This window comes from Melospiza georgiana, chromosome 3 (assembly GCF_028018845.1).
Source record: "Melospiza georgiana isolate bMelGeo1 chromosome 3, bMelGeo1.pri, whole genome shotgun sequence".
NCBI lineage: Eukaryota > Metazoa > Chordata > Aves > Passeriformes > Passerellidae > Melospiza > Melospiza georgiana.
Window position 1 is genome coordinate 81,878,723 of NC_080432.1, and position 26,784 is coordinate 81,905,506.

The 26,784-nt window shown below is 40.0% G+C and overlaps 1 protein-coding gene across 1 annotated transcript in view; it reads left to right on the plus strand.

Moving 5' to 3' along the window:
* The first annotated feature begins 288 nt into the window (after positions 1–288).
* Positions 289–26,784, plus strand: part of SESN1 (sestrin 1) — a 77,735-nt gene continuing 51,239 nt past the window's right edge. Inside the window, exon 1 of the mRNA XM_058021400.1 lies at positions 289–552. Coding sequence (XP_057877383.1) covers positions 289–552 — 264 coding nt within the window. The remainder of the gene's footprint in view (positions 553–26,784) is intronic.

Consider the following 26,784-nt stretch of genomic DNA (forward strand, 5'->3'; position numbering starts at 1 on the left):
GGGTGGTGGCCGCCCCTCTCCCCGCCGGGAAAGGCGAAGCCGCAGCGGCGCCGCTCGCTCGGCAGCCCCGGCGCGGGAGGGCGGCGGCGGCTGTCGGGGGCACCGGCCCGCGCTGCCCCCCATGCTTCGCGGGCAGCGGGCTCTGCGCTCGCCGCGGCCGTGCTCGTCGTCGTCTGTGTGGGCGGGCTGGCGGCTGCCGGGAGCCCGCCATGGGGCGGCCGCGCCGGGGCTGCTGAGGAGGAGGAGGAGGCGGCGGCTGCGGCGGGGGAGCAGCGGCCGGGCGGCCCCATGGAGGAGCGGGAGGGCGAGGTGCGCTGGGACGGGCTGTGCAGCCGGGACGCTGCCGCCCGCGCCGCCGCCCTGGACACCATCGGGCAAGCCGTGCTCCGCCGCGCTGAGAGCGTCGCCTCCGGGGCGGCCGCCGACGGGCTGCCGGTGCCCGCCGCCCGGGACGGGCTGGGCGAGGCGCTGGCCCGCCTGCTCATGCTGTCCAAGCGGTGCCCCTTCCCTGACGTGAGGGAGAAGAGCGAGGCGATCCTCGGCGGGGTGCAGGTGAGCGCGGCACGCCGCCCCTTCGGCTTTGGGACCGGCCCGTGGGCTGCCTCGGCCCACGCAGGGCGCCCTCAGGGTTCATCTGTGCCCCGAGGTGGGCGTCTGATCCACCCTGTCAGATTTATTCCTGCAATTAATACGTGCTAAGTGCTCCCCACCCCTACGGCTCTCTCCCTGAATAAACACTTGGAAAAGCGTTTTTGAAAGGCAGCGGGGGGAGGGAGGGGGAATATCTCACTGTAGACACTCAAAAACCACCTGGATATGTTCCTGTGTCACCTGCTCTCGGTGATCCTGCCTTGGCAGTGAGGTTGGACTGGATGATCTCCAGAGGTCCCTTCCAGCCCTAACTATTCTGTGAAAAAGCACGAAGTCTCTCAGTGGAATTCACCATAGAGGATTTGGCAATGAATGGCTGGAAAGTTGGGGCATCCCCAAGGAAGCATTAAAATGACAACTTTAACGCTCTAGTTTCAGTCTGTATGATCAGTGCCGTGGTATTACCCTGTTAACTTCAACAGAGAAGCAGGAAGGATTTGGGTATTGATATTAGTGTTGCCAATTGAAAATATAAGTGAGAAGTCTTGGAGCTTTTACAAGCCATGTGAGCTTGTTGTTAAGGCAGAGCCTGTCAGAATGCCCTTCTTGTTTATTGGTAAATAGTTTTTCCACTGGCATCGATAGGATCCAAACTTTTCTTTCAAAGGCATCACAGGCAGCCTAGCCAATAGAGGATTACATTTACTGACCTAATGCTAACAAAAATAAATGTTACTTTGTACTCTTCCACTCTTGCAGTCTAATTATAGTTACTTGCATTGCGATTGTCTTGCTCACCTCAAGTTTTTGCACAGATCTCAGAATTCTTGTATCAACAGGTCCAGCAGCACTGCTAAAGCTGCAGAGTAGGAAAAGGAAATTCGGGGATTTCTTTTAATCACAAGTGAATACAGGGAGCTGGGCTTGGAGATAGCTGCCTGCTTCTCACTGCTGTGCTTTTTCTCCCTGAACTTTAACAGGTTCAATATAGAGACATCCAGGGAAAAATAATAATAGTATATGAAAGTACTATAGATAGAATAATTTATACATTATATACATAAATGTGTATAACATAAATAACATTTTATGTTGTTATTATATATATAGAAATACATTCCGGGTTTGAGTAATTGGAGCTGAAAGAGTTTCTGTTTGTTTTGTCTAACTTCTTAGTAGTGTGCAGTGTGATCAATACAGTGTAACTTACTCTACCCAGTTTAGGCTGTGTGTGGGGTTTTTCTCAAAGCTGATGGTTCCACGTGCTCTAAGTGAAGAGCTTGAAGCATGGTCTAAGTTAAAAACTGAAGCCAGTGAAACGACCAACCACCCCAAACTTGAATATTGAGCTGAAAACTTCATCTGGCATCTTCCCTGTTAAAGGTTCCTAAGTGAGTCTGTTACCAGTGAGAATGATGAGTTACTGCAACAGACTGCTAAGGGAAGACTTGTTTTTGTCAGGTTCAAAATACCAAAATAGTCTATTCAAAGGCCAAACAGCTGGTGATCTCTCACCTACATTTTGGGGGGAGGTCAGACTACAGGACCGGATGACTCCCTTTTATGTTTTTATGTATTTGAAGTTAGTGGTCTGTTCAAGTTTTAGTGTGGTTTAGAAACTTTGTTACTAGCTTCTTTTTTTTTAACTAAGCCAAAAAGTTCTGGCAGAGAATGTCTGTCTTCATGCAGCAAATGCAAGTTCAAATGCTGTGGTCCTTGCTGGTTTGATTAATAAACATAGGTGTCAAAGGTTTAATAGCTGTGAAACCAGCTGTACACACAAGGTGCAGTAAAAGTTTACCAATAAGTTAAGCAAAATAAAGTCAAATACAACATTATTTTAAGAAAATTTTAAAAAGCTGCTTTTGTATATTTTCCTTTTCAGGAGCATAGATCTAAGAGAGAAGTATTCTGTATTTTATCAATATAGAGTGGCAAATCTTAGGTCTTGTGTCTGTACTTATAAATGAAAATTTTCATTCTAATCTTTGCATCCAACAAACATTTGTTGGAGAAATAATCCAGTGCAGGTGTTCTGTTTTGGGTGCTGAGGACTATTGCCAGGCATGAAATGGTTTTCTGTTGTTTAATCACCAAGAATAATATTGTTCAGTTCTCTGCAGTGAAGATGGCAGGTAGAGCAAACTATTAAATTAAATATTACCACCCCATAGAACTTGTGGCTTTCAGCAGTACTTCCAAAGGTTAGTTTCTAAAAATGTGAAATCCCATTCAGAACAGCATCAGCACTTGTGTTACTTTATCTCCCTGTTTTGGGCTCTGAACCAATACTGAAGTCCACAGCAATATGTACAATAATGCTGTCCAAAGTTATTAAATGGCATGGAGCCCAGGGCAGGAGAGGCAACTTTGAACCCAGGAGTTGTCCTGTGAGCTGGGGCTCCCCTCATTCTCTCTCCTGTGGGATGGTCCATCCCAGACTACAACTCTGAGCCTGGACTCAGAGGTCTTTTTATTCCTGCCCTCCCCAGCTGCCTCACTATGGATAACTGCAAAATGTGCATTATTTATCTTTCAGATTTGCTTCCAGCATAAATCAGTGAGGACATCAAAGATTAGAATTTTCCATGTGGACTGATTGCTATTTCTTTCTTTGAGTCAGTGCCCTCTTGCCTGGTGGGGCAGTCAGCAAATATCTAGGCCTGAGCAGCTGGTGCTCCTGGTGATTTTGCAGCTTTGTGTCTGGAGCAGGTTGGTAGAATGCATTGGATGGCTGGTGCAAGCTGCAGGCTGGGCAGCAGCCTGTGTCAGCATGGCATCCCTCTAAGCCTGCCTTTGTTATGTTCGGGGGTTTCTTTCCCCAGGATAAAAATTCCTCTGATGTATGGTGGGGTACTAAGTGTGCAGCTTTCTTTTTTGCTATTAATAAATAGCATTAATAATGATATTATAAATAAACAATATTGCTTGTATCAGAATCTGTAGAATTAATTATTGCTTAACATAAATGCCTGTTGATTTGACTTATGTTCAGGATAATGAGTTTTCTCATTGTAGGCTCTATGTCTTTATATGTATAATAACATATACTTTTTTACCTGAGAGAATACATAGGTTTTCCCATTTAGAATAAATGAGTTGTTTTTGTAAGGGTTATTATAAAGACAATGGCAACAAATGAGTTCCCTTTTTTCTAATTTTTGCTTTTATTAACAAAAGCCAGTTCCTAAAGCCACCTTGACCTCCATGGATAATTTAAGAAGTGTTTTGAACATATTTCAATCGCAATGCTTTAACCAAGTGAAAACAGTTTCAATGCCTGCATTTATAAATGTTTGATGAATGGTTTTTGAGGTAAAGCCCCCAAGATGTGTCCCTAGGTTCTTGGGAAGTTCTTGCTGCTGGGGTGTTTTGCATGTATTTATAGCACAGTGCCTGTGACCTTGCAGAGTAGTGCGTCACTCCTGCCGGTGCGCTGGGTGCCCGCACACCAGCACAAATATATTGGGAAAGAACAGCAGGGGAAGGTCTAAACACATGCTCATGGACAGTCTTCTGCCAGCCTCTGGTGGATCAATCACTAATGCAGCAGTGGGATATCAATACAAGGTGGCTGTCCATAGCTGGAGAAGAATCACTGAAAGGATGAGATTTGATAATTAAAATCTCTTGTAACCATTCAGTGGAGAAAACTCAGCAGGACATGCTGGGTGTGTAAATTCATTCTCTTCATAAACAAAGAGAATACATAGATGGAGGGCGGGTTCTGCTGGTGCAACAAGATTCTAGTCTACATAGGATAACAGATGACAACAGCATAAAATCCCAAAAGTGTCAAAAAGCAGAGAATATAGCACACAGAGCTTGACTGGGGGCAAGTACAAGGAAGAAAAAAACAATCTCTACCTCTTTGAGAAGTAGTCTAGTGATACCAAACACTTGCATTGAAGGGGAAAATTAGTAATGAAAAAATAACTCTGCTCTCTGTTGATCTTTTCATTGATGTAAACAAAGGAAACATATAGAAAGTACACAAAGATGTATGAATAAATCTAGGATGGTCAAAAACATAAGGAGGCATGGCTAAAATGAATATTGGAAGAAAGCAAGAAATAAAAGATGCACAGATTAGTGGATTAACAGATAATGCTGAGGTGATTGAAATGTTTTCTGAAACGGTTAATCCGGCCTGTGTAGTCAGTAGCCATAAAAGCATAAATAGTACCTTCCTAGGCTGGAGGGAAAACCTGTAGGTTGCTTGGATAAGGAACAGATTTTAAATCTGGTAGGGCCTGGTGAAATTAATTCCAGAGTGCTTAAAAAAGCAGCTAGCTGAAGTGATCTCATGTAGTGGATTGTAATTTCAAGATAATGGAGGGAAGTAGCAGACTCAGATTAATTGGTGCATGCCTCTTCAGTGTGGGCTAAATGGGATGGGATGAAGAGGAAGCTGATGGATTTTAACTGTAGCTCAAAGAAAAAATACTGGACCAGTGTTGAAACACATTTTTAGTGCCTAGGAAAAGAAGTTGAGCAACAGCCAAAGCAGACTTAGCCAGGATAAATTCTTTTAAATCCAGCATTGCTAGTGTTTCTGTGATGGAGTAACAGGCCTTGTGGTGCAGAGAGATTCTATTATATTAATAGATTGATATACTGGAGTCCTCAATGTTCTCATGATAGCCTTATTGACAAGCTGGGGAATTGTGATCTATAAACTGCACCTTAGTGAGTAAAATTAGCTGGACAACCATCCCCAGAAGGCAGGTGAGGTCAGGTAACAAGTACTTGGTACAGCCTCTACGAGGGCCAGTCCAGCAAAGGCTTGATTAACAAATATTTATGGCTTGTTGAATGGATTATGAGCTGGGAAGGAGAGTAAGAAAACTGGAGAGCAATCATATAATTTAAAATTACTTTAATATTTAATGTGAGTTTGTAGAATATCTTCTAGTCCTTTGGAGTTTTTTTGTGAAGAAGGTTTGAAGTACTTAGTGGTGCTGTGCTCAGCTAAAAGGAGGCTTAAGAGAATATATTCAAAAAGAAGTGTGATGAAAAGGGATGAAAATCCTGCTGCAAAAACAAAGAAAACATGAGCTAGAATGAATGAACAATGGATCTAAATTCCAGAAAGACTTGGATTGGACATTTGGGGAAGATGTCAGTATTAGGATAGACTTAGCCAGTCATGTTCATCTTTAGATCTAAACTGTTCTTAAACGTCAGGCAGGAGTGAGGTGCTTTTGCTAGCTGGATGATTTTTCCTTCCAGCTTCTTTTTCTGTCTTTTGTATTGGTAACTGTTTGGAGGGACTTCAAGAGCCATCTAAGTCCTTTCCCTTTGATCTTCAGGAATGTATTTACCTGACAAACAGTGCTCAAACCTGTGGTCTGAAACCTGTCTCATACATAAAAGCATCAGGTGGGCTTGAAGGGGTGGTGTTGATTATCTCTTTGTTTTCTCAGGCCTGCTGCTTTAGTGGATCAATGTATCAGAATTCCAGAGTTTGCTGGGGGCTGTTAGGGCACAGAAGAGAGGGGTCACGTGAGCAGCCAAATAAATTTTCCTGTCTTAAAACCTTGAGGGACTGATTGGGATCTACGCTTGCTTGGCAGAGGACATAGAAGGGAATATCCTTCCTTTCCAAAGCCTGGCAGAATACTTGTGTCATTTAAATTAAAAGGGCATCCAGAAAGGATGGGAAGATTGCTGGTCATAGCCGAAGCAGACATTGTGTCCTCTGCCACTGTGGTGGGACAAATAAAGCCTCTGCCAGGAGAGGAGGTAGTGATTCCCCTGTGTGCATCCACAGAGGATAAAATAGGAGTTACTTTTCTGTTTCATTGCTGTATTTGTTCTAGCAATGTGAATTCACAAAAGAATTCACTCTTTGCTTTGTGTTTGAGCTCTATGGTGCGCACTTGTTAAGAGTAATAAGGGTGAAAATTATGCTCATTGCTCCCAAATGGTTTATACTGATCAGTGGTGTTATGGAAGACTGCCTAACTTTACAAATCTTTAATCTTCTTGGGGGTAATCTTTGAAAAATTACTTTATATCTTTGTCTAAAGACTTTTTTAGCCTTCCTGTACAACACTAGTAGTTTTCTTTAGTGAACACTGAGATCTCTAGCTAGGCAGATCTGTTAGGTTTAGGATTTTTGTCTAAGTTAATTTGACTGTGTCCTGCTGCATGATAGGGATGTTCCCCTGTGATTCTTACTGTTGGTCAGCCACCCTAGAAAGGTGTCTCAGTTGAAATTTATAGTCTATTCAAGCTTAAGAGTTTAAATATGATATCCTCACTGGTGCTGGCGAATCTGATCCGTCTGGAAGCTGACTAGTCCCTCTGCACAATGCCAATACCCAAATCAGTTCCTGTTTCCCACAGTACTCTTCTATACAGTGAATTAAAACATCTTTTTTTGTAAGTTCACTTCATAGCAAAAGCATGTTCTGTCTCTTCCAGATATTGGATGGAATGGGTCTAATTATTCATTGTAGGGTGCTCCCTTCAAAATCCTCATGGTGCTTTACCAGATCACTAGTTTAGAAACATCTGTCTGTTATGGGCTTTTTGGTGGTGTTTAATACTCTTGCTTTTGTCAAATTGAGAGAGAATGCTGAAGTAATGACATGATGCTTTAAAATGATCAGTCTTATTTATGGCATCTGCTGCCTCTGCAGTATTATTGTAAACATGTTCTGATGGTGGGTCTGTATCACATGTGTGGGGTCAGGCTGATGTTAATGGAGAAGAATTAATCTTGACATGTCAGGGAATATTCTGAGCAGGCATGTGAAAATATTTCTCAAAGACTTAAATGCTCAATAAAACTCAGATGGCCTTATCTGACTCTTCCCTGCTTCAGCCTACTTGCCTTCTTTCTTAAGGCTTCAGTCTGTTGAGAGAGATGAAGGAAAATTTTCTCTTGCTGAGCTTGTCAACTCCAGAATTGCTGACCTTGGGAATGTCTTTGGTTGGAATAAGGAGTTGCTTGAAAACAGTGGAGGTTCTCAAAGTGATGCCAAGTAGGGCATCTGGGGCACTTCTAATGCTGTTTCTGTGTTTGAGCCTTTCCATAATTTCCAATGCTAATGATATGTGGCTCTTTGTGTATGGAAATGAGCTTTGCTTAGTCAGCTTTTCCTTATAATTGTTGGAAATTATCTGTAAATTTATGAATTTATGTGATTTTGCTGCATTGATTTTCAGGACATCATAACTACAAATTTTATTTGCATGAAGCACACTTCTGGTAATATCTTGGTTGATATTTATTTTTTTACTGCATTGAAGTACTTTAAAACTCAAGAAATCAAACAGAAATGTTTCCTTATCTCTTGCTGTTTAGTAATGAGGTAAGCAATTATAGGATGTACATTGGTGGCTTGGTTCAAAAATATTTGTTCCCTGTCTTTTTTTGTTTTTTTTTTTTTTTTTTTTTAAATAGGAGTTAATACCTAGAGATCTGTAGGAACCAGAAATGCTTCAGCTTGAATGCATTTTGTAAATAGCAGCATCTGTTCTCCTGATCTAGCAGTCACTAAGTCACATGAATGCTTTTTTAGATTTTTTTGAAACTTTCTTTTGATTCTGTTTCTCTTTCTAGAGGTAATTTTAGAAGTTGGCTGTTCATTTCAACTCATAACTGGATATGATCCTTTCCAGTGTACACTCATGTTCTAGTGTCTCTATCTAAAATTGTTTTTCTTGCTCTGATTCTAATAGTGTATGGGTAGCAGTGATCATTCCCCTCTCTGCGCTGATTTGCCTAGAAGATCTGCTCTAAGTTTCCAAAAAGTCAATTTATTTATATTTTGGGGGGGTTTTATAATAGAATTTGTTTGTCCTGTTTATTAGTAAATAGCTGTCCTCATATTGGGCTTTTGGCATACATTTGGCTGATTTTTGCTCAAAAATGGGGAAATTTTATGTATCTTGAGGAGGTGTTCAAGCAAAGGGAAAAGCTCTAAGATTTTGCAGTCTTTTGTAAATTAGCATACAATATTAAGTAAAGACAAAGTATGGATTTCTAGATTATGTAAAATAATGTATCTTCTGTTAGCCTGACCAAAGCATATTACTTTAAAGAAAATGACACTGTTTTACTGTGACAAGTGCAAAGTGAGCACTGAAGAAATACTTGCTGTTTTGTCATCTTACTCTTGACTTTTTCTTCAGGTCAGGGTTTCTCCTTTTAAAATAAACATAGCGGAAAAGTACTGAATATACCATTGTGGGACAGAAAAAAAGGTTTTGAAAGCTTGATTATATTTTCCTGTGGATACCGAGTGTTTAAATTTCCAAAAATATGGTTTGCTGTCAGTATGGTTTTCTATTCCAGTAAATTGTTTACAGTTTAACGGGGATTGGAGAGTGGGAAAAGCTTAGGTTTCTCTCCAGAAATCAGTGGAAACATGGAAATCTTCACTTGAAGCTACATAAATCAATTAAGCCCAAAAAGTTAAGTGTTGGCATTTTTTCTTGTTTACTGCCTTTTTGTTGTTTTCAGTGACTCTGACTTTTTTTCTTTCCCTTTCCCTTTGTCTTGTCTTTTTTTTTTTTTTTTTTTTTTTTCTGGAAAGCTTAGGTTAAATTACTGCCAAAAGTTGGTTTGGGAAGGTGAACTGGTTTAGTTCTATTTAAACCTAGTAAACAATTTACCATTTTTCTTACTTCAGCTTTATGTAGAAACAAAGTTAGTTCTTTCATGTAATTTTGGGTTAAAAGTATCACCCAGTGCTGTGTTCTAGTGCAAGAATATTACCCAAAAATATACTGGGCTGGTATTTTAAAAATAGAGGTGATGCTGCTTATGTAATCTGATAATGTGTCCCTTCTGTGCAACTGCAAGAACTTACTTTCAATTCAGGCACTGTACTGTAGAAAAGCACTGAAAACTGCTTCTGAAAACACATGTTTTTTATTTTTTCCCTGTAAATTAGTTAAAAATTGTAACTTTTTTCACTATGCTATGCCTTCTGGAGTCAATAATAAAGTTTCTTAGTTGCAGGTCTTTCCTGGCAAGTCTTGTCTGCCTAAACAGCTGACTGGCTTTGTGGGCCTGAGCTTTGAGACTCAAGATGTAATCACCTCTTCACCAAATTTCTCTCCCTGGGATACTGTTGATTGGTATTGAATTGTTTTTAAATGGTTTTCTTCTGAGACAAATATTTTTGTTAAGGATTTCTTAACTCCCAGAGAGTAAACATGGAATAATGTGACTTTTATTCAAAGGAGGAATAAACCTGAAAACGCAAACTTATTTAAAGTTCTGAAGCCTTTCCTGTGTGCATTTTTTTTTTCTTTTGTTTTCTTTTTTTTTTTTTGAGGGAGAGGGGATGGTGTTTGTTTCTGGGAGGAGGAGAAACACCTCTTTTCTGAAAGATGTTTTTTCCATTGCAGTTTGTTGCTGAGCCTGTTGCTGGTGTTCTGGTGCTACAAAACTTTTAGCTTTAAATGCAGCCTGTTTGCCAACAGCACATTCCACTCAGATTAAACCGTTTGTTTGGATTTTCCATTTATTTAAATTTCAGTTCTAAACTAGTTTCACATTGATAACCATGTAGAAGAAAGACCAAAGAAAGGAAAAAGTTTAGGAAAAACTTTCTATTTCTGTGAATTTCAAGTTAGTGCTGAGTGCAAGCTTACGTCCCTTTAACAGTACTAAATATTGGCAACTGCTGTGCACAAAACGTTTTCTGGAGCTCACCATTTCAGAGATAAGGCCTTACCAGGATATGCTTTTGATAGTTGCTGTAACTTCCTTTGTGTCCATTCTGTCCTTCCTACTTGTGTTACAGAAAAGGTTTAGGAAACCTTATAACTTCACCTAGGTTACATTTTGGTTTTGAGAGTTATGTTTGTAATGGTTGCTTATGTTTACCTAGAAATTGATGTATAAATAGTGTTCTGTAAGAGAAGCTTAATTCTGACATTTTTATTGCTACTGTTCTGTTCCACAAGGCAGGAAAATAAGCCAAATGGAAAAGAAATGCTTTTGTCTGGCTTTTAGAAGGCATATTGGTATCTTGGCTTGTAGTGTTCTGCTTTTCTTGCTATTCAGAACATGGCAACTCTGCTTGGCTGATATTGTCTATAATCTGTCAGAAGAGTATGTGTAAATTGGAAATGTCAAATGTTGCTTCTTTTTTTCATTATTCAGTGTCAGGCCTTTTTGTTAAAGGATTCAAGGTTTTGAGTAAGGTTTCACTAGGAATGAAAGCTGTTTTTTAATGCAGAAGATACCATTTGTAATGTGCAATGTAAAAATCTTAATTTTAGATTCTAAAGGTAGTAGTTAACTCTTTGTAGCTTATACATTAAATGAATACCTGAGATTGAAGCATAGACTGTTCTGTGTTTTTTTTGTAGTTTTTGGTATGTTTGTGTATAGTGATAGAAGATTTGGGAAAAGTGCTGCTTTTATACACTCTGAATTTAGTGTGCAGGTCATTACTCCTAAGGGCAGTGGAAAATATGGCTGCTTCATGATGCAGAAATTAATTTTGTACTGGTAAGCTGTGCTTCCCTTATATGTGGCTTCCCCCTGTGTTCCTCCTCTCAGAGCCCAGGTCTGTGGTGCAGGGTGTCACACATCCGCATGTTTTGGGGGCAGGTGCAGTTCTTGGCTGTCAGAGCTCTGGGGTAGGGTAGCCACGTGCCTCAAAAGTCATTTCCAGTGGTAATCAATCTTCATGCAGGTGCATAAAAACATGCTAAGGCAATTGCAAAGTTCTGATGGCAATCTCACATGGAAGCTAAATGACTTGCTGGCTGTTCCTTCAAAAAAGCAGTTGCTAAAAAATACTTGGGAAGATGCATTTTACAGAGAATAAAATCAGATTTTAATACTATCTTCTAAACCCCTTCTTGATTGTGTTGGGAAACGGAAAATTTCTCTAGTTGCACACTCACTTGGACTCACAAATTCCCTGTTTAACAATAACTTCATGAATAAGCATTTGCCTTTTGAGGAGTAAAATGTCTTTGACGATATAATCTCAGAGTTTGTGTCAGGATGCTGGCATGGGGGGCCTAAAGCTTGAAGTTTTGTTGAAAGTCTCTGGTTTTAGTGCAAACTTATCCCAGGTTATCCTTTACTAATATAACCTGTCTGGTTCTGTCCTGTGTGATGGTCTGGTGTGAAATTTTTCTTTTTGTATCTAGCTGTTTTAGACAGCTGTAAGGAGACACCTTCTTGATTCTGTAACAGAAACAAACATACATGTCTATCATCATGTGTATTCCAAACTTCAGCAGAAAAATGAATACTAATCTTCTGAACATTTGCTCTGTGTACTTGTTGAGGGTGACAAGTGACAAGTCCTGCTGCTGAACCACGAGGTTCTGAAAGGAACCCCCTTCTAAACTCCTTCTCAGAGAGAGGTCCAGGTGTGGCTGGATCCAATCTTAGCCCCAGTGTTCTTTCCTGTACAGTAGAAAAGCTAGAACTGCTGGCAGTGTATGTATAGGATAGAACAGAGCACTATTGCAAAGCAATTATAGTAAAGCTTGCAGGAAGGAATAATTAAGTAAAGTGGATGTAACTCACCCTACCAATGCTCGTGGGCAGGTCTCTCTCCTAACCCTGAGGAGTGTCAAGAGGGAATATGCCAGAGAAACCTTACCTTATGAGAGTGGTGGGCTTTGATAGTATCAGTGACTGACTGCCAGTCCCATGTCTGCCAGGTCGGCTTAGCAGCTTGTCTGCCAAATCTTTGCCTCACTATCAGGATACTGAACTGGGGTTTAGTGTAGTTCAACACCAAAACCAGCCCATGGCCTGAGCTCAGGCCACCACTGATGGCTGTGCAAACAGGACATTGTCCAAGTTGCTTGACCACTTTAGGGGTAGAGTATCCTGCTACAGTACTACTTGAATTCATTTGTTTCCAACTAGACAGGAGTGGTAAAAAGCATTGAGCTCCTTTGTTGTCTAAAACTGCTAAGAAATATAAGTGGAAATCAAACTGGAAAGAGGATGTGCTGTAAGTTTTTATTATGAATATACAATATAAGAGGCAATCTAACAAAGAACTAACTCTAAATTCTGAAGCCAAGCATAATTTTGAAATAGAATGAAGTGGTTTTCCTAGGGATAGTATCATATGAAATATCTTCTCCTTCTGTATGTAATCTGGTACAACGATAGATTCTGATGCTCATTGAAATAAAGCTCTCCATCTCCAACAGACTAAGACAGTCTTCACGTGGATAATAAAGTCTGTAAACTACTTCCTTTTCAAAATAGTGTGATACCACTTACATAGTTTCTGTTTCTGAATATTGAGCTCTCTGAGAAGTCTGGAACCCTGAGACTTCGAAATGGCAAGGGGAAGCTTCTTTGAAGAAGTTATTTGAGTTCTTAACAATTCTGAATGTTATGGAATGATAAGGATTTGAAGCAGCATGCTGTATAATATTCTGTTGCAACAATGTTCTGCTACTGTAAGAAAATATAGAAGAGAAGCTGCTATTATGTCCTTGTGGCAGTTGCTTCTCTTCATGTAACTAGATGGGATCATGACTCTTCACAGAGTTGATTTGGAAATCTGGCATCATCTGCAGGAGAGCATCCTAAAGAGAGTGCTCTCATTATTGATGCAAATTCTAAATTTCTAGAAAGCTCTTACGGCAATCTTTTTTATTTCTCTCTTGTAGAGGAGATCAAGTCCAGGAAATGTGTGTGGCAGATTATTTAATATAAAATGGATTTTATTTTTTACTCCCTTGGCTCTGTATTTGTATTGGGTTTGCATGGCAAGATTTTGGCTTCATAGCAGCTACAGGGGTGACTCCTGTGAGAAGCTGCTGAAAATTTCCCAAATGTCCATTTGGCTCCAGTTTGGGCCTGTCACTGGCCAAGGCCAAGCCCATCAGTGACAGTGGTGGTACCTCTGGGATAATGTCTTCTAGGAAAGGGGAAAAAGCCCTGGGTAATAGCAGCTGGAGTGAGAGAAGGGAGGGATATGTGAGAGAAACACCTCTGCAGACAAGGGCAGTGAAGAAGGAGGGGGAAGTGGTGTTTTAGGGGCTGGAGCTGAGATTCCATTGCAGCCCACGGTCCTGACCATGATGAGGCGGGATGTCCTGGTGGAGGTCTGTGGTGGAGCAGATCTCCACCTGCAGGGTGTGGAGGATCCCACACCAGAGCAGGTGGATGCCTGAGGAAGTCTGGCAGCCTGTGCTGTAGCAGGCTCCTGGCAGCACCTGTGGCCCTGTGGAGAATGGAGCTGTAGAGGTTTTGCTGGCAGGATTTGTGACCCTGAGGGGGATCCATGCTGGATCAGTCCGTTCCTGAATGGCTCCACCCCAAGCTGGAGCAGTTCAAGAAGAATTGCAGCCCTGAGGAAGGATGCACTTTGGAGAAGTTCATGGAGAACTGCCTCCTGTGGGGAGAGGCCCCTGGAGCTGGGGAGGAGGGAACAGCAGAGACAATGTATCTGACCACAACCCCATTCCCTGTTCCCCTGCATTGCTAGGGAAGAGCAAGTAGAAAAAATTGTGAGGGAAGTTAAGCCCAGGAAGAAAGTGGGGTTGGGGGGGGGGGGGGGGATAAGATGCTTGAAATTTTGGGTTTATTTCTCATTATCTTACTATGATTTATTGATAATTTAAATTAATTTCCCCAAATTAAGTATGTTTTGCCTGTGATGGTAACTGCTGAGTGAGTGATCTCTCTCTGTCCTTACCTTGGCCTACTTGGGAGCTTCTTTTATTACATTCTGTCTCCCTGACTAGCTGAAGAAGGGAGAGATAGAGCAGCTTTGGTAGAGACCTGGCATGCAGCCACCATCAACACACCACAATATTGGAACTAGTTCGTTGGTGTGTTTTCTTGAGAGTGAAATTTAGAATTTGCCAGAATATAAGTGTTTATTTGCTTGTTACAAAGTTGATTGATGTCTCAAAAAACCCTCATTTTTGTGAAAATGTGCTGCTTTTGACAAAGTGCTTGCAGGAAAAGGCTTCCTGGGAAATAAATGAAAGTCCCATGAAGAACAGCAAGAAAAATACCCTTAGGATAGCCAAAAACTATGAGCATGAAGGTCTCACATTGCACTCTCTGGTTTGCCTCTCTCAGGTGAGTGGGTTGTGAATGCAGTTGAACAGACAAAGTAGATCTTCTCAAGCATTAGGAGTTTCATGTTTTCATTTAAAGTTGTAAAAATCTTAGAGCATTTACCTTGGGTGTATCATTATCTCATTCAAGTGTGAGTGGGATCTGTACTGAACTGGAATTTGAAACTTGCTCTGCCTCATCTCAAAACTTAACTTGGCCCTTAAAATCATTTTTATTGACAAGATGTCACATTGAGAAATAAATACCTGAGGTCTTAAAATTCCATCAAGTTAGGAGAAAACCACATTTTGTCCAGATGCTGTGAAATTTATTTACTTCAGTCCAAAACTGCTTAATATTAAAGCCAAAGTAGTGTGAAAGCTTTGAAGGCCTTGTAAGGTGGGTGAAGAATTTAACCTGAGTAATGGTAATCCAGTTAGATTAATGAGGTGAGTTCAACAAGAATTTTGGTGAAGACTGAAAATGCTAAAATAATTTTTCCAATCAAAGCATTAAGTATTTATCTTCTCTTTCTTTTTAGAACACTTCTAAATATGTTGCCTTCAGAAATCTAGGATTAAATACATGTTTGCATGGCTTTTTTAAAGTTCAGCTTCTGGTATCTTTTTTTGAAGAGGGGGAAAGTGTGTTGTGCTACAGAAATAGGACACAATTTGGTTTTGTTCCACAAGAGGAAAACATTTTTCTTTATTCAGGTTAAATTTACTATTATATTAAACACATCTGTTTAATTAGATGGTTGTGGTAGGATTTGGGTTTTTTTTTTTCCTTGATTTTCTTCTGAAGTATTTATTGTCTTAGCAGTAGTATTTTGGGCACTTACTGTCACATTTAGAGGGAACTGCTTTACTGAGAGTACTTACCCTTAATACCATCACATGATCTAAAAACCATAGATTAAAAATAAACCAGCAGGTACTTCATTAAAAGTGTAGTGTACCACAGACATTATCCTGAAAAAAGTCCCATCTGCCTGTTATTCTTGGGAGCAGCCCTAAATTTGCTCCTGTGTGGTGGAGTGAAGCATGCATGTGCTTGCAGGGTTGAGGCCCCTGTGCTGGTTGGTCTGGCCAGAAGCATCTTGAAATGTTGCTGCAGGATTCTGTTTCAAAACTCTCTTAGTTCTTCCATTTGTTACGAACAATCATGTGTCTCCTCTTACAGGTGTCAGGTTTCCCTGAGTTCCAGTGGCCATAAGTGTGATCACTGTGCCAAGCTGACACTCACACTTGTCCCTTAATCTGAGAAGTCACACTGTGAGTAGAGAGATGCAGGAAGCAACTTTTGGATGGGCCATATGGAGCCTGGAAGCACAGTGTCTCTATTTATTTGTGCGGTGTATCTTTCAGCAGGGCCTGGGAGGTTAAATGCAATGTCATGAATGCAGCTGCAGTGTTTTCAGGACTAAATTGGCTCAGTGTGGGCTACCAGGTGTGCCAGTTACCACAGCAGTAAATAGACATTCCTCACTTGTACGTGCTTCACAGAATTCCTCATGGAATGAACTTATGCTGGTGCACCTGCTCCAGGAAGATGTAATGAATTTGAAGGAACACTTGGGGGAGACTTCATGTCTCATGTTTTGTTGCCAGTTTTTGATTTGTTTGAAGTGCCATCAATATAAATGAAGGTGTATTATTCTAAAACTCTTGAAAAATGAAACTAAAATGTCCCTTTTATCTGATGCTATTTCTGTTTGCAGAACAGTAACATGAAAAATTCTTGAGATGGGGCATATTTTTAGGGGTTTTTTTGTTGGTCATGATATCTTGCTAGTTTTCTTTAGATACAATGTAATAATAACTGACTTAAAGCAGTGATGATTGACACAGTCATAGGAAAGGGAGAAGAAAAATATTAATGAATAAGAAGTTTATGATAGTAGGTGCATCAGCACCTTATATATTAATTATGAATATTCACCACTATATTCAAGTTTCATGCCTATTTCTATTTTAATTCATGATCGTCACTATTTCAGTTTTGTAAGGCATTTATCTCCAACTGAAACTTTCCTAATATTACCTTTGTATTGTTAATGAAGCTGTGGCATCAATATGTATTTCAAAGAAACAAAACTGAAAGAAGGAAAAAGGCACTCACTGCACAATGTCACCACGTCTGAACACAGGAGGCATACACTCCCACGTATTACAAAAAAACAACCCAAAGCCAAAACAACAACAGAAAAAAATCCCCTACCCAACTACAGTGATGTTTTAATAACTGAAAGAGTTGGGGTCAAAAAGCTGAGGTTTGTGAAGGAAATCAGTCCTGAGTATGTATGATGGTGTCTTCTGTTGCTGGCCGTGGCACTGACTTTCCCCAGTCTAACCAGAAAATACTAACAGAGGTACTAAGGGAAAACAATGGCCATAATCAGTTTTTCTAAGAACAGATTCAACAAAAGAGTAGATTCTAGGTGGGAAGAGAGGGGTGACATTTAAGGTTTTAGGACTTTTTAGTTCCTGTTGAACAAAATTACCAATAAATATGTTTAAGCTATCTCTGGAATTAAATATTTTTTTTCTACTGCACTGTATTATCTTAAGTAAAATAATGTGTTGTGTGACAGTGTTGCTATTTGCCTTTTTTTTTTCTTTATTCCAAGAGAGTAAAACTACTGCATTGTCAAGGCTAAAATCTGTTTAAATGCTGTTAATTATCCACTACCAAAAAGAGAGACAGTAGAAAATATAATTTTTTGGCTGTCCTCACTAGCTAGAAGCAATACATTCTTTGCTGTGTGACTGTGGTGCACAGGAGTTGCTGGTGTGTGCTCAGAGGGACCCTGCATGTTTAAACTTCCTAGCTGCATTTTATCTTTTATCCTGCTGTATGGCAAGGCCTCATCCAGTGGGAAAGGTGTTCTACTTAATTCAGCCCTGGCTGTAGCAATGACCCAACAGACTGCTTGTGTCCCCAGAGATTTCCTACTTACTACTGTCTAATGCATCAGAACATAGGTGGTATTTTTAGTGAAAGAAAAAGGCTGGAGCTTGTGACCTCTTAGATCCAAATACTCTTCAAATTCTTTAACTCCCTTACTATTTGTATGCAACTGAAAGAGTTAGCTTGTATCTTGGAAGTATTTTCAGGTGCTGTGCTCTACTGTTTCTTACACTTTGTTACTGTTTCCTGCAGCCTCCTACAGGGGAATGGTAGTTCAGCCACTTGGGATACGTTTAGGTCATGATTGTGGCAAAGCTCACAGTATTTTCATTGACAAGTTTGTCACTTCTTTATCATTGATACATTGTTCACAATAACAATAAAAGAGGTGAGGTTCTGCAACAGATGGCACTATGGGAAAAAGTAACCCTAACAGGAAAATGTTCTCCCTACAGTAGAACAAAAACGTAAAAATTGAAAGTTGAAATAATGTAGGTAGACTCAACTTCTGGTAGTTGCTAGCATCAGAATGCTTTTCTTTTCAAACCTAATGTTTTTATAGTACAGCTGGTGGTTTTTGGTTTGTTTTTGGGTTTTTTTGGGTTTTTTTTGTTTGTTTGTTTGTTTGTTTTGTTGGTTTTTTTGCTTGGTTGGGTTTTGGGGATTTGTTTGTTTTAAATGGACAAAGATAACTTCAGATTTCTGCACTTATAGCCACCAACATGGGGGTTCCTCTGTCCTGTGTTATAATTATTTGTCAAGAAAAAAGTTCTGGTTTTCACTAAGTCGCTGAAAGACAATGACAGAGTCTAAAGACAGGAGCTGAGTTCAGGAAGCTTGTGTTTATAACCCAACTCAGGGCTTAAAAGCTCAGGATCCTTCTGACCCTTTAGCCAAAGTTAGTGAGCATCTAGGCAGAACCTCATCAGGTACTCAGCCATGCTTAAGGCTATTTCAGGTCTGGAAGTGGGCAGTAGTTCCATCCAGAGGTTAAATGTTTCCTTCTGTCTCCTCTCAGGGCTTGCAGAACATGGTGTTCTTGGAGCATGTTTACTGAAGACCTATCAGATGGGCTTTGCACAAAACAAACCAGAGCTACCCCTACTCCTGAGAAATAGCTTAGTGGTTAGAACATTTCCAAAGAGTGAGGGCTCTGGGTTCAGCACCTTTTCTCCCTGAGGTGGTTCAAAGTCAGGCCCCTTACATGCCTGGGCTCCCAAGATGAGAGAATTGAAATAGCTTTTGCTCTCATTTCCAGGCCTGTGAACAAGCTAAGAATTGCATGTAAAGCAGGACTAATGCAGTTGGAAGTGCTGGCTGTGTCGCCATCATTAAACAGCTTAACTTTATTTAGAGAGGAGGTGAAGTCACCTTGGGCCCATTAATGACTGGGACTTGGCCTCTGTCTTGCTTAAGTGATCTCATTGGTGAGAGCACCAGTCTCGGCTTGAGGTTGTGGTCGTGAATAGATGCAGTGGCCTTTCTGTGGTGGGCAGAAAGCTCTAGCACAGTGAGAGATGAGATAAGGCACTCCTGTCTTTGGTGCTTCCTGTTGGTTAACTTAGGTGACTTCCAACTTGACCTACAGGTTTTGTGAATGCTAGTTAAGGTGCATTACCCTCCTTAATTTCTGTGTAACTGTAGAAAAGATAACTTTTGTGTTCCTGGGTAATAGAATGAAGTGTGATCTTTGCTAAGACACTTGAAGAAATGTTGTCTTCAACATCGTTGGACTTGTCTGCACAGTGTTTATTCTATTTGTAAATTTGACCTTCCACTAAGGTGGTACTTCATTGAAATACTATTTAGTGGCTTCTACACTAGATAACTAAACTGCCTTTATTATGTTCCTGTGGTGAGAAAGCACATGAAACTTTCAGCTCACAAGCATCTAAAAAGGCAGTTGAAAGTGGAGATATTTTGTCATTTGTTTCTTGCACATGTTTATAGTACTCAGTCTGTCCTAATGCATGAGGGCAGTTATCCCCACGTACTGGAAAACATTGTTTTCTTCAGTGAGGGTCCTTCCTGAAGGCTTGAGAACTTTTCTCTCCTTTTCTAGATCTCCAGACTTCTAATTCATATCCCCTCACACGTGAGGGCACTGTAGGTCCATTATTCCTTTATAACTGACTGCCACCTCTTGGTGGAGGTTTGAACCAAAACTGGGTGTCTCTTGGTATTTTTTTTGAGTTTTCTATTTATCTTTCATTTCAGAAAAAAATGTTTGCATCTAGAAGTTCCCATTAAGGGAAAAGAAGAACAGTTCTTTGAAATATCAATGGGTGTATAAAACTTCATAGAACAGTTTGGCACCTAGAAAGAAAATAATTGGTCTCTAGTGGATTTGCAAGTTGCTTTCAAAATCCAAGTGCAGTGAGATGTGAGTAACCTGCACTACTGCAGCTTAGTGGCTGGAACAGGGCTACAGAACCAGCAGGACAGTCTGGAGGAAGAGCAAAACAGTGTCAACAAGTATTATACACTGGGTTGAGTTTAATAGAGGCTGAAGTTGAAATTCTTCTTGAAGAGAACTGTGTATTCTTGTTGCTATTTAAATTTTCCCATGACAAGCTTTTTCATTTGACTGTATTATGCAGGAACTAGATCATTAGCATTAAAAGAACCTGAAGTTCTTCCAAGTTTATATTCAGCCAAATGAAGTAAGCCTCAAGCAAACATGCAACTAAATGACATAATAGCATATATTAAATGTGCAGAGGCTTTTTTATTTCCCCATCTCCTAATTATATCAAACAATAGGAGATGAAATACATGTCTCTTTAGTGACACTATGCTTCTACTCTGTTTAATAGACCTTTTTTCAAACATAGATATGTGTGCAGTTGAATCTTGTGCAGAGTGGATGGCCGTGGGCATTGTGAAATGCCAGAGGTTTCATGAACAGTACCATGAAACCATGAACTGCACTCTGAAGAGCCCCTGAGTGAACTTAAAAGATATATGCTAACATTTCCCTTCAAACTCAGGCTTTCTGATTTGAGGGTAACTTCCCCTGATTGCATGTGAACTAAATTACCGTTAACTTTGGAGTGGCTCATCTATAAAAACTTACTTGTCTGACTTGCTATGTAAAACGCATCAAATGGGGAGCATGCTGTCAGTTGCTGCGACTGAGTGACAAGATTTAACTCACAAAATGGTGGTAAATTGATTGTTTGAAGTTGTGTGAAGTTATTATGATAGCAGCTCTTATTAATGTTTACTTTTCCTGCCTCGTTAAAGCATGCCTGCATGCTAAAACATATATTCCAGCATCTTCAAAACTTCTTAAAGGATTTTGGACAGGAAGGAAATGTAGCAAATGCCAAACATCAAGTGGTGCTGTAGACAATTATTGGTTTTATCTATTGGCAGTAGATTAAAGAAGGTGGCTGATGATGGCCAGTTCTTCCCTGTTTTCCCACAAGACTGGGCTAATAGTTTTCTCCCTACCTTCCCCAAGTGACATGAATGAGTTATACGATACCTGGGGTGACTGTTTAGTGACCTCCTAGTTGTAAAAGCTTTTATGAACATCAGAAGCCTAGAGTTATAAATATGGAACTTCAAAATAGTCTGGGGGTTTTTTTGTTTGGTTCGTAGTTGTTTCTGGAATAGCTAGCATAAAACCAAAGGCTGGCCCATTGTCAGGTTAGCAGACTTCCTTTTTGGCGATTCCTTCCCTCTTCTGTGAAGTTTTAATCTTCAAAATATCAAATAGAGAAACAAGCAACAAACCAAAGGAAAACAAAACCCCCATAATTTTTCCTTTTAACCTTAAGTTATCAATGTCCTTTAAAAGATGGAGTCAGCCCTTCTATTGTAGATCATTATACTTTGGGTGTGGAACCAGGGAAAATAGCAGTTTGTGCCAAATGGAAGCTGGTAAGGCTTTGCTTGTGTAATGGTCTGCTTGATTTCTCCCTGCTGGAAATCTGGGAATATCCCCAGCCTAAGTGGTGGACATTTATTAATTTAATCTATCCCACAGTGACTTGCTTCTTTTGGACCCTTTATGCATTACTAGACCCAGCTGGTTTGGAAAGGGGTGATTAATAGAGGTGTTAGTGAGTGTAGTTAGATCTGTACTTGGACCAGAGTCCAGGAATAGCATTGAGCACCTACAATTTACATTGTCCAAGTTTTTGAGTTTTACTTATTACCTTTTGGAGGGACCACTCTATAAGGTGAAGGGGAAAACGAGTGCTGAACTCTGGCATTAGGTTTTTATGGAATGAGGACACAGTCCAAGCTCAAATACAACCATTTCTTCTAGTGATTAATTTTCATCCTTCTTGGAGTAGAAGAATTTGAGATGGGGGCATCAGCAGATGTCAGTCTAGCTGGTTGCACCTCTGGCTCAAGATACCAGCCTGTTGGAGGACAGAGGCTTTTGTACTTACTGCTTCAGGTGAGTTTGGAGCCAGGCAGAGCTTTGTGCAGCAGTGCTGGGAGCAGTGCTCAGGGCAGAGCAGGGGTTGTAAAGGGTGCTGCTTGCTTGCTTGTCTGGAGACGGAGCTGAAACAAGAGAGGAAGTCTAGTTACTGCTTCTGGAGTGGGGAAGAGAGAAGTACAGGTTGATGAGGGAGAGCAACACAGTAGCTTGTGAAGTTAGGAATAATTTTCTGGTGCTCATTCAGTGTTATCTCCCCTTCACTACTCTGGGGAAGGAAAATTCTGTGATCTATGAAGGGTGTGAGAACATGAATCTTTGAGAATATTTTCAAGGCAAGCAGTATTTTTCAGTAAGAGCTTTGTGTGAGTGTTTACATGGGGCAGTAGAGAGAGGTATTAGGAGAAAGCGTAGCTAATAGTAAAACAATAAATATTGCTTTGGAATTTATGCACCTCTGGCTACTTGTTTAGTGTTCTTGTCCTTGAAAAGTGCCCTGTGAAATATAAAGATTTCTGTAGAAAAAAAACTTTTTGCCTGTTTTAACCTTTTAATAGTCTGATTTTCAAATGTTAGGGAGATAAAAGTTCATTCAGCATTAGATTGTTGAATCATAACCCTAATGCCTGTTTTGTGCCAACTGCCAAATATAATCATGCTATTGGAATGAAGTGCCTATATCCTGCTAAGGCACAAGAATACTTGGCAGTTAGCAGCCAGTCACTTCACTAAGCTTTACAGCCAGGGATTGTAAGGAAAGAGCGGAACTTGCAAATATTACACTGGCAGAATTTAAAATGAAAGCAACATGAATGGTAAAATCCATTCAATAAATGTCTTTAGTCCCAGGCTAATAAAGATTTTGACTCTAGTGTTTTTGTGCAAATTCTCTATGTTCATGTTAATTAAATGTGCAGGGTATTACTGTTGCAGCTTTTTTTTACATTTACGCTGCACTATCAAACTCATCAATATTTTCCCTATTAATTTTCTTTGAGGTAGACCATCTCTGGTCTCTGAATTTCAGATTCCATTTTCTGTCTCAGCTGTCTGGGCATAGATCATATTCGTCTCTGATGACTTGATGGCTACCTTAGTCAGTGCATCCTAAACTGAACTCCTTTCAGCTTTTCCCTTCCCTGTTCTGTCATCGTCATCTCATTGCTCTTGCTTCCTGTGTCACATGATGCCAAATTTCATGTTGCATCATGAAATCAAAACTTTGTTTTTAAAGATCTGTTCACTTCCACTAGTGCTTACTACATAAAGGTATTGATTTCTGTACTGACTGTACGGACAGGATCTGCCCAAGTTTGTGTGCCCATCAGGCACATACCTTGCTGGGACTGTATCAATAGCAGCCCTTCCAGACTGCACATTCTTGCATCATGCAGCATTGGGGCTGCAGGGACGCATCCCGCTGACGCACGGGAGCATACCAGAAGAAAGGACTGCTGAGGCAGGACAAGGGGGTGGGGAGGTGAGGAAATAAAGCAAACAAAGTTCACCTGCTTGAAATCCCAAATGAAAGAAAAACTGTCAGCCTGAGGGAGCTCACAATTTAGTGTTCCAGCTCCTTGACAGAGTGTGATAATTTAGGATTATCTGCATAAATCTAAGATACTGCTGAAAGCAGGTAAGTGAAGTAGAATCTTTTTGCTTTATTCGGGGTTTTGTTTTGTTAGTTTGACCTGTTTTTTTCATGCTGGTTGTGCAGAGACTTTTTGCACAATTTTTCCAGTCCTTAGTGGTGACCCAAAAGAAAGCACCTTGGTAGCATGGCTTAACCATATATTGTGCTACCATTAGAATAATGTTCAAAATGTCTACTTTAGGTCTGTCTGAATACAGAAAATTATCATTCCTTTCCTGAAATTCTCCTTAAAGGTGCTAAGTGTCTCTAATAGCCTTAAAACTTTTTAAAATATTAAAATTTTCTTTAAAATGAAACTTATGAAATAATAGAAACTATACAGACAGTTCTCAAATAATTTTGATTTCTTCCTAAGAGATTAACACTGGGATTGTGCTTATTTTGTTGTTCGGTCATTGTATTTGCAAAGTTATACATTGAATGTATAAACATGTCAGCTTTAAATTCTGCTAATCAAAAGATACTGTAGTTAGCCTTTAAGATCAAATCTTAACTTCTGAAGTCTTTGCCAACTTGGTGTTGCATTCACATTCATGTGTCCTGCTGTTGAAAGGCACTTTCAACAAGTTGTCTTATTGCAAGGAGGGAACAGAAATATAATCGAGACTTTGATCTCTCAAGAACTTGGCACATGAGTGTTCTCTCTGACTCCTTACTAAGAAATCCTCCTCTGGCATTTCTCCCCAAAATGTATCTTCTCCTGCTTCAGCAATATTGAAATGGGCTTAACAGTTCTAGGAATGGCCTGAGAGATGAGTGCTATTCCTGGCCTTGCCACTCTCTGGTTTGCTGTGTGATCTTGGACGAGTTAGAGCCCCATTTCAGTTTGCTTATCTGTAAAATGAAATAATGCACATGGAACTTCACAGCAGTTTTGAGTTATGGGAAAAGCTGATAGGATGTATTTATAGAAGTATATTTAGTTGAAGCTGAAATATTTTCTGCTAACTTTTATATACCAATGTACTTTAGAAAACTCCTATAGCATGACATATTAATGTGAAGAAAATTATCCATAGATAGAATATGGTGGAAACTACCTAAGAGATGGTGTAATTTCTTGTGAGACTTTGAAAAGGCAACCTATAGTACTGCCATCTGCAATTTCATTTTATTGCCATTTCACTTCACTTTTCGTTTTCTTTAATTCAGAAGTGGCTAAACATATTCAAACTTTCAAAGAAACTGAATTTAAGGTGGGAGAGAGAAACAGTAATAGAAAAACAACGATGTTATAGTCTAGCACATGTAGATGCATGTGCTAGCATTCTCCTTCCTTAGACTCTGAAAACATTTCAGTTTTGGGGGTAGGGTAGATACTCTTATCAAGGCACTGAAGTTTGTTTTGCTGGCATTTGAAATGTAGCTAGCTTTGAGAGGTGAGGAAGCTGTTTAGCAGAACACAGCAGTGCTGCACAGTATGTCAGGAGACAAAGAACAACACAAAGTGAAAGCAGCATTTGGCCACCCTGGAATCTGACCAGTCAAGAATTGGTGTTTATAACCAAAGGGAAAAAAAAACCACCCAAACCCATGGCTTGTCTCAGTATGTACTGGTCTTTTTGGCTTAAAATCAGTAATGGGCTTTATTGAAAGCATTCCTATAAAATGGTGACTTTTGGAGCCAGCCTGGATTGGCATACCTTACATTAGTACAACCTCAGCACAGTTACAAGATAAGTAAGACTTACAGGTTAGGCTTTTATATATGCAAGTTGCATATTTTAATAATCATACTCTGTTTGCAAATTACTTCTTCTGCCATCTTACAAGTTGTATTGCAAAGTGGAGCTAGGCAGGAGGACAGAAGGTGGAGAACATCATCTTCAAACCAGCTATGGCTGCAAAGCAGACGTTGTAAAAGCTGTAAAATTGAGCTATGATTATGCCATATCTTTTCTGAAAGGCAGATACAAAATTATAGTAAATTTCTGCAGCTGTTTGCAGAAGTTGCAGTGTTCAGTTTGAGAAAGGTTTGTCCTCCCCAGGTCATGTTTTCACTTACAGAAATGTTTTCTCTTATGAAATTCACATGTACTTAATGTAGGGTGCCAGGGTGATCACTGCAGCTGTTTAAAATAGAAAAGCAGATGGAACAAATGCGAAGATTTACCACACAGCTTGATCTCTTCCCCTGAAGCAGCCATTCATCAGCAGCACGGCCGAGACAAACTGCAAAACGAGTTTCCCTTCATGGCTGTGATTGGGCTCTGAGAGGTGGCAGAGCTGCACAACAGCCTCGGGATTGGCTGGGCGGGAACACACCTCTGGAGTCTGTTTATTTCCCAAAAATAAGATACAATCTTTTACATTTTGCCTAGAGATCTTTTATCTTGCATTTAATATCTAAATAAGCCAGAACAAACACAGTTAACCTCTTTGGAACAAATGTAGTACTTTAGATGGGTGGAATGAATTCAAGTTTTTGGGGTTTTATTTGTTGGTGGTTTTTTTGCTTTTTCCTCATTTTCTCCTGAGAAAATAGTGCCTGTGCAAGTTGTCTAGATCTGTTATTTGCATTTTTTGGGTTGCTATATATCATATTCAAGAACTTCCTTGCATCTTAGCTAGAGCTGAAAGGTGTTTTCACATTTTATAATGTATTGACCTCAGCTTATACTAAAGGCAGTTGTTCTTCTAAAGCTGTTTTTATGTCTGCTCAGTAAAATGTTTACAATTGCAGTACTATCTTTCATTATTTTTGTAAATATCAACTTGCTATTTCTGATAATGTTTTAGTGAGTTTCTTTTTTTATTATGTTAATGAATTTAAATATATCTGCAATTTTCTTGGAATTTCTTTTTTTTTAAGTTAAGGACTTAAACTGTTTTGATGCCCTATGTAAAATAACTCCAGACTGCAACTGAATGAGTGATTTGATCATCTGCAGTGAATGTTCCAGCTGAGTAAGTATCTGGCATAACTGAATACATCAGAACTCATTAACCTACTTCCTCTCTCTCTCTCAAAAAAAAGGTAGAAAATTATATGGAAAACACATATGACTTTTGTTGTGGTTCACATGGGATGCATACGGAAGCAGAGGGTTGTGATAGGCTAGTTTGTGAAACAGGAACTTGTGGTTGTTATCGAGTAGCAAGGATTTGGGCCAGCACCAAACAGGAATATTGACTGTAGGAGTAATTGCCTTCAGAGAAGGCAAAGATACAGAGGAGAATGAGAATGGAAGTAGATGAGAA